The 12,741-nt window shown below is 41.9% G+C and overlaps 1 protein-coding gene across 1 annotated transcript; it reads right to left on the bottom strand.

Annotated features, from left to right (window-relative positions):
- Positions 1 to 1,949: 1,949 nt before the first annotated feature.
- Positions 1,950 to 11,975, bottom strand: tsn (translin). Its single transcript, XM_080786404.1, has 6 exons — positions 11,825 to 11,975; positions 11,036 to 11,129; positions 10,468 to 10,564; positions 9,477 to 9,592; positions 8,883 to 8,962; positions 1,950 to 3,743 (listed from the first exon to the last, which is right to left on the bottom strand). Exons 1-6 carry the CDS (start codon positions 11,888 to 11,890, stop codon positions 3,510 to 3,512), a joined length of 687 nt encoding a protein of 228 aa, XP_080642530.1. The 5' UTR covers positions 11,891 to 11,975; the 3' UTR covers positions 1,950 to 3,509.
- Positions 11,976 to 12,741: the final 766 nt, after the last annotated feature.

Genomic DNA, 12,741 nt, shown 5'->3' with positions numbered 1-12,741 from the left:
CTCAACCTCGACTGTGATTTTAACTGGGCCACTCATGCCCAAGAAAACGATGCCCTATGTTGCCACTTGCCACAGGGGTTTCAGACATGTATACTATTGTGTTGGCAGACTAAGTGATGAGATTTTGTGCCTTTTGGTATTTGATTACCTGTACTCTAAATTGACTGAAATATTTGTAACATGTCACAGTAGCATTTGTGTGTTTGAGATCTATGGCATAGAGTGCCCTCTGTCACAATGTTGCAAAAACGGCACTTCACTGAGATGAACTTGCGGGCAATAGTAATCAATTTATCTACTTTTACCTGGCTGCTAATAATGTAACTGATGATTTAGCCGTCCCCCTAAGCTGTCAGTTTTGTGTGTTGTAACTGTTTCTGGTTTTAATTTTATTTATGAGGCTTCTGCATTTTTGTTTGACGCACTTTATGGCTTGCTTTCCATATCCAGAAAAGGCTGACGGTACTCTCTCTCTCCACTCCAGTAAATCTGCAGTTTAAATAGATACAATTTTGTATTCTGTTGTCTTTGTTTATTCAACATGTATCCAATCTTACTGTATACGTTCTAGAAGTAGGCCTATTTCACATTTCCGCAGGTCAAGGAGGCAATACAGTTGGCTTACGCATCAAAACCAAAATTGTTATTTTAATGAATAACCGTTCTGACATGTTTTATGTCAAGGAGCACAGCACTGCTATAGAACAGGTAGCTTAATCACTGTGTTTGGGGCTCCACCTGCTGGCCACTCTTCCTTTGGCACCCTCACTGTTAAACAGGGACGTGCAGAGAGTGTTACAGAGGCAGGGGCTGAAATCCCGCTAAGAGGGGCAGTTTTGGACAAAAATAGCGAAAATAGCAGATCTATAAGCTCACAACGCGTCGCGCTGCGACGCGTCGAGAGCTTGTAGATCAGCTATTTTTGGGTCGCAACCCAGCACTCTTTGGACTTTGGAGATGTGGTGTGTATACGACATGGATTTCTAAACAAATTTGTTTCAACGCAAAATGCTGCGTTCCAAGTTCAGGAGACGTCGGGGGAAAAAAAGCTATTCTCCTGAAGGCTGCGTTCCGGAATGGCATGGAAAGCAGAGGGAGTGGCATTTTTGCATCTCTTTCACCATGTAGTGAACGCCTCATTCGTGGTCTGGGAAAGGGCAGTTGTTTTACAGACGGGTAAAAGGGCAGGGGGCTCAATAAGCCCTCCTTTGATGTCTAATGTGTGCACGTCCCTGCTGTTAAAATACTCTCTCAGCTTTCCGCAACATTTCAACAATCTACCACTTGCTGTGTCAAAGGATGTCGTGGCAAGAAAACTAAAACCTTTCCAAAACAAAAACAAAAAAAAAACCTTTCCAAAACATTAATGTGCTGAGTTGTATACTTTTTTTTTCCCTTTTTTGCGATTTTAAGACCTAATGTAAAAATTTCCCAGTGTAATATATTGTGAATTATATTAAATATTTTAAATGCAGCCTGATTTATTGTTTCTCTTGTTATTGTTATGGAATAATAACCTGTGTAAACCAGTGAGTGTTGAGCAAGAACAAGCTCATCCCAAAGGTTTTACTCCCCTATGTTACATTTTTGAGTGGTGCAACCACTCCAAGGAACAGCAATGTCCGTGTTCACCTATGTAATTGTGTTCACCTATGTATGTATGTATGAGCACCAGTATAATGAGTACCAGTAGGGGGCGCTGTTTGCCAGAAACAGAGAGAGTGAGATAGTATTAGTGCCTATCTTAGGTCTAATTCTCTCAATGTCCGATACCATTATTTCATCGCAGAAAGGCAAACCTCTGCATTGTTGGTACCAACTAGGACCCCCCCCCCCCCCTAGATCACATACTGTAGCAACACCATAAGACCATACTTTGATGAATTTAAATTAGGTTTCAGCACAACAATATCCGTATAATATATGTTAGGTAAGAAATGTACCTGAAATGGAGAACGTAGAAATATTTATTTTGAAGCACTTTAGAGAAAGTACAGAAGTAAAAATACACGTGAAACTGAACTGGAATCATTTGTAAGCAACCACACATGGCACTTATCTATCACTAATGGAAACAAAAGCAAATAATTGGAATCGAGCAAAAAAATACAGTTTCTTGAAAACGATATTGCTAAGTCTACAAGCAAAAAACAGTCACGTACACTTCCAAAATAAAGTCATAAGACAGAAAACACTGCCGTACACATGAAGAAAAGTCAGCGGAATAGCCTTTGATGTATTCTGAACATACTGCTGTCACAAAACGGTACTCAAAACAAAATTTTAAAAAAATGGCACGGCTGATTCATTGGCAAGTGTTGTTGTAGGCTACCTGGCCATTGAACAAGGCGTGGAACTAGAAACATAGCAGTAGCTTTAGATTTTGTCAAGTGCATCCATTGCCAGTTATTTGGCTTTCTTTCTCCCTTTCCGCGAGGCCTCATTTATAATAAAAACACCAAAGCTTGTGACTTACTGAAACTATCAAAACTAATTAATCAGGGATCAATCGATGCTGTTTTTTGTTTTTATGTGAGTATCATTGGGAAAAGTGAGGATGTTAAAGACATCTTATGATCACTCTAAATTGTCAAAATCAAACGGGTTAATACTATAGATCAGGCCCCTGGGCTTCCCTATTAATGTCCCCGAGCATCAAGACAAGTGTCTTACAAAACGACATATTTTATATTTAGTGTATCTTAGTGTTACACTAAATTGGTGCTGCAAATAAAACACGTTACCACAACAATAAGCTCGACATGACAACTCGCCTTTGGTGGCCAACCATTTATCACAACTGAAGCAAACGTCAAAACACTAGACAAGGAGTCGGCAAAATCAATCCCAACAATTATTGAAAATGCTTAAAACCGACCAACAACCAACAAAATGGTATCAGGCGAGCTGAATGATGCCGGGAACAAAAAGGAACAATTCCGAGACAAACTAAACAAAACAAAGAGCATCATATGTCTGACTGCCTCTCAAACCATTTGGCTCTGACGGCGCCTCCTCAACACCTTTCTTTGACAGCCTGGCTGCCATCTTCTTCTCTAAAGCACTTCTCATGCATGCAGTCAGCCACACATCCACACACTCAAACAGTCACACAGTCTGTCCTAGGCTGCTGGGGCTCAAAGAAAATAGCCGATCTACACGAGTTCACAACGCACCGTGCTGCGACGTGTTGTGGGCTTGTAGATCAGCTATTTCCATACTCCATCGCACAGCGGTGTTAACGGGGGCCAAAATGTCCCGACCTAGAAGCGAACAACGAATCGCAATCCGCAGCACATTGTTAGCTTGCAGGTCGGCTATTTTCGCTGCGCAACAACCTTTGTGCGACGGAGCATAAATGAGCCATCAGGCGCACCGTGCACACCCCCGTGGTTCTTCAAATGGGGGGGCAAAAGTCTCCAGCAGCCGTGGAAGCGGTCCCAGCCTAGAGTGGAGGCTAGCGCATGCCTCCTTGCGCCATCCTCCCATCTCCGACAGCTTTTCCTCCTCTACTTCTTGTCTCCCCCGGCCTCTGGCTCCTTGGCCAGGCCGCGGATGGACAGGTCGTACACCACCTCCTCGATCTTCTTCACGTCGTACTTGAGGCCGTCGTAGCGCTTGCGGAGGGGGTCGTTCTTCAGGTTGAGAAGGCGGAAGCCCGAGTCCAGCTCGTTGATGAAGTTGGAGATGCGCAGTGGCCTGCCGTAGTCTCCCGCCGTCACGCTGTTCACCGCCAGCCGCGACTAGCGAGCCGAGGGAGGGAGGGGAAACGAAGCCAGGCTTTAATGAATTGCAATTTTCTATAGCGCTTTTCCCAAGTGCTCAAAGCGCTTTACAATGGTTCGTTCATTTCATACATTGGGAGGTGAAGTGGCGAACAGTCGACGCCAGCGTCCTCACTTCCCACACTCACACACCAATGGTGGCGAGCTCACACCGACCGACTCATTGGAGGCAATGTGGGGTTCAGTGTCTTGCCCAAGGACACTTCGACATGTGGCCAGGAGGAGCCGGGATTCGAACCGCCGACCCAGGGATCATTGGACGACCTGCTCTACCTCCTGAGCCACAGCTTTCTGTTGGGCATGCATAGGGCAATTGAGACAGTTTAGCTAGAGCCTGCTATGGATACACATGACAATCATATTAAAGCTCAGTTGTCTCCCCTTCACACGGAAATGTGGATTTCAAAATGTATCTACTTTGGAGCGTGGTTTTGAAAAGTTTGGTTTTCTTTGGTCGAACATTTCTTCTAGAGGATGGACAATCTGGGAACCAAACACCTTTTTTTTTCTTGAATCTGTAACATATATGCAAATGTATCTGCATCACGTGTTCTTAGTTAAATAACCTTATTTTTCAAATGCAAGTCACTGCCAATTAACACATTGATTGATTGATTCATTGGTTGAAGTATTTATTAAGTTTGCAGAATTACAGTACATTTCAAGCACAACTCAATACGAAAACTGTTAACCGTGAGTGGACGACCCAATAAAGCACTACACTTGTTTACAAGAGGGTCCACCTTGTTCAATTCATCATACTAGAATTTCGGCCCCCTTCGGGGGCCTCATCCCAGTGTCGTTGCAGCGCAATATGGGAAGAAAGAAATTGCTGGAGTTGACAGACTCCACTTCATGTTTCAGCTGTGTTTTTAAACTCAGTAGTGTGGCCTGCACACAGCGCACACTCGCAATTGCAGCTGGAGGGCGACGCGACACACACACACGCCAACACACACAGAGCGATGTGTGGATAAATCACTGAGATTTGGGAAATGTGTTCTGAATGGGCCTGAATATATGTGTGTAGGCTGCAACAATGATTTCATAAAGTGTAGTTTAGTTTGAACAGGCAACTAATGTAGTGATAGATTAATTGAATGGGCCTGAATAGATAGATAGATAGATTTCTTTATTTTTGTGTCATGCACCAAAGGCGCCCAGCCCACATGGGCTTACAGGACACACCATATCATTGCATTCAATATTGCATTGTGTACAATAAACAGATATGTTTTGTTGATATTCCCTTTTTTTTTTTTACACAAACAAAAGATTCCACTTCATGTTTTAGTCTAGTCGCTGGAGGGGGGTCTCCTGCACCCCCCGGAAATATACTTCTAATCAGTGTTTTCTTATTGGAAAAAATGTGCTGAACATGATGAGCTATGATAAAAAGTTGTCAAAATGTCCCACCTACCTCAAAACCCCCTTTTTGGTATATGGCTCTGGCGAAATTGTGTAAAGGCAAATATTAATTCACTAAAATTACATAAATAGACATGGTAGTCTGAAATTGGTCATGAAGTATCTTGACACATAGGGGTAAGTAGCAGAACAGGATATGGGGGGTTGCTACCATTATATTCTGAATTATGACCCACATCATCCTCAAAAACACAAAATAATATGGTGTCCGCTTGGCTAATAACAACAAAGATGGTTATTTTCCAACACATTATGCTGAGAATCACTGCCTCACTTGTATATAGAAAACTTCCCATATCCCTAAGCTTCAATTTGAGCCAAAGATAACCTTTCTATCTTGTAAATTACTCTTTCTGTAGCCAAAATTCTGAACTATACCTCAAATCGGTGAAAATTGTATATTTAGTCAGTATCAGCTATACATTTGGAATAAATTAATGAATGACTGAGTTTGAACTGACTCCACATCATGGAATATGTCTTACTTGAATAAGCTATGTTAAAAAGTTTGCAAAGTGTCCCATCTACCATTTTTATGCAAATGAGTGGCTCCATTATCAAAATAATCGATTTTCACTATAGCTCAGCCAATATTGCACTTAAATGAACAAATAAGGTGTATAGACCTATGTTTTGAGGGTCAAGGATCTCAGTGAAACTATTCTTAAAGTGACCACATGTGCCCGTGGCATGCTGGTGTACAAATCAGTGCCGATTAAATATCTATCTCGTCGGCTTCGACACACACACACGCCAACACACACAGAGCGATGTGTGGATAAATCACTGAGATTTGGGAAATGTGTTCTGAATGGGCCTGAATATATGTGTGTATGCTGCAACAATGATTTCATAAAGTGTAGTTTAGTTTGAACAGGCAACTAATGTAGTGATAGATTAATTGAATGGGCCTGAATAGATAGATAGATAGATTTCTTTATTTTTGTGTCATGCACCAAAGGCGCCCAGCCCACATGGGCTTACAGGACACACCATATCATTGCATTCAATATTGCATTGTGTACAATAAACAGATATGTTTTGTTGATATTCCCTTTTTTTTTTTACACAAACAAAAGATTCCACTTCATGTTTCAGCTGTGTTTTTAAACTCAGTAGTGTGCCCTGCACACTGCGCACACTCGCAATTGCAGCTGGAGGGCGACGCGACACACACACACACACACACACACACACACACACACACACACACACACATCACACACACACACACACACCCACACACACAGAGCGATGTGTGGATAAATCACTGAGATTTGGGAAATGCGCACGCAAGCACAGAATGCACGGCGTTACACATACACGATGTGATTTGGGAAAAGCACTGAAAGAACAAACGATGCACGGGCGTGCAAGCGATTAAGCACGCACAGGCAAATGTTTACACACACACACACACACACACACTATGTGATTTGGGAAAAGCACAGAAAGAACAAACGATGCACGGGCGTGCAAATGATTAAGCACGCACAGAAGCACGCACAGGCAAATGTTTGGAGAAGCTGAGAAGCACACGCATGCAACATGCTGTGATGACCTGTTTTGGTTTCTTTTGCGTGACTGGCTCGCAAACGTTTGGCGTGTGGCGTGTATTGAGAAAGTGCGGAGCGTTTTCGTCGTGGCATGATGTATTCCAGTCCAGTTGTTGGCGGTGGCAAGCATGAGTCTTGTTTGTTCACTTTGTTGTTCACGTTGTTGTTGTTGTTTGTAGAGTGGGCGAGTCCGTTTAGTAGTACAGTGGGTCGGTCACACACAGCACAGAGGAGCAGTGAAAGGGGGAGGAGGCTCTGTGCTGGTGGAGAGTTTGGCAAACATGACGATTTTGACGTCACAAAAAGTTGTCCCATGGGATCGTGTGGTGATGTAAAACAATATTTATAGAGTAATTAAGACATTTCTTTCAATTAAATGTAGCCTATATGTATTCTGGGAGTGTGCCGAACTTATTTTGCATATAGAGATGTGTGGTAAAAGTGTGGTTCGGTCGGAGAAAGCTGTTGGATAAACGGCCACTGTGCTTATGTACCCCTGTCTATTAGGGTAGCAGGATACTGTACTGCACTCCTTAGTATTGCACTGTACTGTAATGTTGTCCTCTGTACTGTACTTTACTGTACGTCTTTACTGTACTGTACTGTACTGTTGTTAGTGTTGTTATTGTTTTTTTTCTTATAATGATTATTATTATTATTGTTATTATTATTACATGCATTATTGTTCTGATGTGAGCTTGTTTGTAAATGAGTGAGTTTACAAAGAAGTTTATTGTTATTATTATTATTATTATGATTATTATTATTAGTATTGTTATTGTGATTATTACATGGATTATTGTTGTGATGTGAGCTTGTGGCTGACTCACTATCTAGAAAATAAAAACATGGCACTTCATTTAAAATAGGTTACAGACCCCTGTTATATGCGCTTGTTTTGGGATTATTTTTATAGACCTATTTACTTGTTTCTATGAGACATGGCAACGCCAACAGCGCAGCGAAAGGCATCCACGTCTTTCTCTTGTGAAATGCTGAGATTAGAAACGACCATAATTATTTCATTTCTCAACCTTTAAAAAAAATAGACATCTCCATAATCCTTGGGAAGTGTGTGTAGCAAAAGTAGTCGGCATTGTCATGGTTGAAAGTATTCATGCAACACTGACGCTGTAAGCTGTGTGATGCTAACGCGCTAACACCGTTAGCATGGTCTGTGTTGGTCAAAGGAAAAAGGATAGATATGAAACTACTGGCCAAAGTGTCATACAAAACACAACACCTAAAATCGGAATGTGATGGTGACCTATTGAGCACAAACAGACAATCATGATTTGCTTGCTGGACCTATAATTAATTTATGTGCATTACATTTCCACCTCGCACATATAAATCAAAAGCAAGATGGATGCTAACGCGCTAACACCGTTAGCATGTTCTGTGTTGGTCGGAAAAAGGATAGATATGAAATTACTGGCCCAAATAAATGTCATAAAAACACAACACCTAAAATCGGAATGTGATGGTGACCTATTGAGCACAAACAGACAATCATGATTTGCTTGCTGGACCTATAATTAATTTATGTGCATTACATTTCAACCTCGCACATATAAATCAAGCCACAGTGCAGTCAGAGAGTAGTTCACAGGTCACACACAGGAGCAGTGAAAGGGGGAGGGGACTTGGGATGGCAGTGTAGAGTAGGCACGACATTGAGGGGTAGAAACCATCCCGGTCGCGTGGTTGATCTAACGCGTGTGTCACTGTGAAGGACTGGCCCCATTAAGTGAACGTAGTTGGCGTAGTAGACGGCAACATGACGATTCTGACGTAGGCTGTTGAGGTTGAGCAAGAATAGCGTGTTTCAGAAAAGTAATATTTAAACAGTAAAGAAGACATTTTTGGCGAATGCAATGTAGTCTATGTCTTTTGTGGGAGTGTGCAGGTTTTTTTTTGCATAGAGAGATGTGTGGTGGAAGTGTGGCTTGGTCGGAGATAGAGCACGAATGAACGGCCAGGTGCTCATGTACCCCTGTCTATTAGGGTAGCAGGATGTAGAGACATACCAATATACACTTCTATATAGCCAAAAGACAGGAAATCATCAAAGGAGGTAAATAGGGAAAAAGAAAACATATACAGCACTCACCAATTCACTGGCCATGATGAGAACGCCGGCCAAGTAGTCCTCAACATCAAGGTGAAACCCCTTCTCTCTGACCACTTCGACTGAACGGAGGAAAGAGACTGGAGGTCAGAATCAGAGCCTGACGGACCGACGTTTTTTTTCCGGTCAATCCCGATTTCGTGTTTCAGATGCCGTTTCTTGGCAGCGCAGGCCACTGTGAAGCTGCAACTTTAAATCCCTTATTTTAGTACTATTCATTGAAATGCTGCAATATTTTTTATCCGATCTAAAAAAAGGAAAAGTCTATTACGTTTTATGTATGTATACATTGCACTTTAGCACCACTTGTCAAAAAGTGTATGGGCGACTGTTGTCTGTGCGGTTAGTAACATTTGTTTAGATTTTTGAGTGGTGCACCCACTCCTATAGACAGCATTGTGTGTGGCTGTGTCCCTGTGTCCGAGCACGAAAATAGGGTTGTGTGTTTGTTCACCACCAAGTGACACTGTTGCACAGCCTAACACAGGCCAGGGAATAGGGATTGTGCAGTGCAGTGCAGTGCAGTACCACACACTTCAGACTTCAACTGGATCTTTTCCATGTTTTGGTACCTACTGCCAAGTATCTCAGCCACTTCCTCCCGTTTGACCAGGTTCTCGCTCTCCAGATAAACCACGAAGGCTGCCAGGAAGACCAGGCGCTGGAGGACGAACCTCCAGTGTTCATGGAACCTAAATGCAAGAGGGGCGGCGGGTGAGAGAGGGCATTACTGGCATTTGCATATTGCACTGTTATACACTGAATGTTTTGGGTCACTGAGACACGCAACCAGTTCACATTGAATGGCTGATATTCGATGCAGTACATTGTTGCAGTTTCATATGACATAGAATACTCCATTTTCGTGGAGATTAATCTCTGCAGCATTCTAGTGTGTTGCACTGTGTAGCGTGTACTATTCACTCAATAATTAAGACATACATAACATAATGCTCTGACATTGAAGGAAGTTTACATGTGCTTAGTGCTGCTACTGTATGTACAGATTGTGTTTCATGTTAATGTTGTGTCTCTCAAAACGTACAAACAATGAATTAATTTGCACACATGGGTCAAAAGGAGGACGCGAAAAGCCCAATAGCTTATTTCGGTTGTATGCCCACAAAAGTGGAGATATTTTACTTACTGTAAAACATTCACGTTCAAATCGATTTGATAATAGACGACAAGACCTGACTGGCAGTCACCACCCATTGATTAATGGACAGAGTTAGAGTTAAGGCTCATTCATAGTCTGGATTATCGGTGGTGAGGTGACCACCAAACTACAACATGAAGTCACGAGCTGCGGTGAAGAGCAAACCACCGCTCCAGCCCTTCTCTCTGTTTTTACTCACCACTGCTCAACGTTATTTCAGCTCCGGTGGTCACCTCACCACCGAAAATCCAGACTATGAATGAGCCTTTAGACTAAATTAGAATGTCACAGAGATTAATCCCTCCGTGAATTTGCATCGAGTCTTCTATGGCTGTGTATATGGAAATTGAATACACACGCACAATGTATGGAATATCATGTAATTGTGATTTTTAACAGCGAATGTACCTGTAATACTGCTCCGCAGGAAACTTTGTTTTGAGGTCTGCAAGGTGGGTCCTGACTGTGCAGAACAAGTCCCGGGCCTTCGCACATTTACTGGGAACTACAGAGAAACATAAGAAATATGAATTTAACCCAAGTTCGGGCGGGAACGCCTTTTGGTGATTTAAGCATTACTTTAGCTATTGAAAAATAGCAGATCTACAAGCTCGTAGCGTGGCATCGAGCTTGTAGATCTGCTTTTTTTGAAAGATCTTGAAAATGTGGCGCAAATCTTTGAATATATATTCTTTCAGAGCGAACGTTTTTTAACTCAAATCTTTGCTTCTGCGGGGGGGGGGGGGGGGGGGGGGTCCCCTGAAACAACATATTTTCAGATGAGGGTCAGAGGCTCATCACATGAGGAAGGTTGGGCACCAGTGACATAAAAACATGGGTTTTTCAGAAAACTGTCAGGATTTAGAAGAAGTCCTCAAGTCTAAATGGGTATCTCTGTAATATCTCATAGTATCTAGCACTTGGAATGGGGATAGACACATTATAGACCTGTGCAGGCAACATCACCACCACTTACTTTCTTTGAAGCCAGAAGGCTGGTGGACACCTTGGAGTAGCGTTAGAATTTCCCTAGCCGTTTGTTCCAAAAGCTGGACCACTTTCCTAATGTCCTGTAAGATTAATGCACAATAGACAGATGGGAGTAAGAAAAGAGTAGCCTACGAATTAAAAAAACAAAGTAGAAAATGTAGTAAAGATACAAAATAGGAATACAAATAGGCAGACATCATTCTGATCTATAGCGGCATCTGCACGTGGATTGACAGGCTTAGATTAATTAATCAATATTAATAAATATAGACCAAAAGCATAATGCACAATCTGTAACTGCATTGATATCTATAATGATTAAATCTGTGAACGCATTAGCAAAACAAAGGAAAAATAGCGCCCTCTTTTCCTTTAATCTGTCTCGAGCAGAAAAAGACTAATCATGATTAGATAATGAAATTAAATTAATTTCAACGTTTGTATATGTGTTTATGTACAAGACGTAAAAAAAATGTGTCGAGAATTGATTGATTGATTTAAGTATTGATTAACAGTTTGCAGAATTACAGTACATTTCAAGCACACCTCAATACAAAAACTGTTAACTGTGAGTGGACGACCCAATAAAGCACTTGTTTACAAGAGGGTCCACCTTGTTCAATTCATCATAACATTTAGAGACGTGCAGAAGGCATCAACGTAGCTTGCATGCTGCTGCAGTGCTAACATAGCTGCTAGCTAGTCAGTTGTGTGCAGTACAGCTAATAGAAGCTATTATTGAATTGCTAGTAATAATCATTCATATTATTCACACCTCTCGCACGTCCTGGTCGGCGCCCAGGAAGCCTTGGATGTAGGTGAACATCTCGGTTACAGACATGATGGAAGATGAAATGCCTCCTAGACAGGACGATGGTGCTGACCAAACAAAAAGAAATATTCAACGTGCACACGAGTCGGCTGGGGGGGGGTGTCTCCCTCCTTCCTTGGTAAATATTACGTCGCCTTGAGATGACGTCAGGGAATCCAGATTTTGCATTTTGAGATTATGATGAGGCACAAACATAGAGTTAAATTACACATAAATAATAATGAGAGTACATTTCAAAAAAGAAAAAAAAAAGAAAACTATATATATATATTTTTTAAGTACAATAATAATAATAATAAATGGGGGGGACAGCAGTGAAAGGCAGGAGCAAACAGAATTGATTGATTGATTGATTGATTGATTGATTGATTGATTTAAGTATTTATTAACAGATTGGAGATTTACAGTACATTTCAATCACAACTGAATACAAAACTGTTACTTGGCGGTGTAGCGAATCTTGTTGACCAGACCCATTGCAAGATGCTGTACTCTCCTACCCTAAACCATTCCAGCCTGTCAAAGTGGGCACGGGTGAGGTGGATTCGACGTGAGGCCTTAGCCTGACCAGTTTGTTTTGGGAAGTCAAGCACTGCCAACCTACTGGAACCCCACAAGTCCAACAAGAGAACCTGGGGTGACATGACAGGGCCTCCGCAGTGGCCACGCCCCCTCATTGTGGAACTCACTCCCAGCCCACATCAGAGCTGCCCCCACCTTTGACATGTTCACACACACACACACACACACACACACACACACACACACACACACACACACACCCTTCTTGTTTGTCCACTTTGATTTTGATTTCTAGTTTTTAACCTTTTAACTATAGTTTTTCTAATACAATTGTTTTT

The sequence above is a fragment of the Protomyctophum bolini genome (assembly GCF_963924005.1).
Source record: "Protomyctophum bolini genome assembly, chromosome: 16".
NCBI lineage: Eukaryota > Metazoa > Chordata > Actinopteri > Myctophiformes > Myctophidae > Protomyctophum > Protomyctophum bolini.
This window is presented reverse-complemented; position numbering and strand designations above follow the sequence as displayed.

Coding starts and splice junctions, on each gene's coding strand:
- tsn (XM_080786404.1), bottom strand. CDS start 11,890: ATGTCTGTAACCGAGATGTTCACCTACATCCAAGGCTTCCTGGGCGCC. Junction 11,130..11,824: donor CCGACCAGGACGTGCGAGAG/GTGTGAATAATA, acceptor TTAATCTTACAG/GACATTAGGAAAGTGGTCCA. Junction 3,744..8,882: donor TCATCATGGCCAGTGAATTG/GTGAGTGCTGTA, acceptor TCGGCTCGCTAG/TCGCGGCTGGCGGTGAACAG.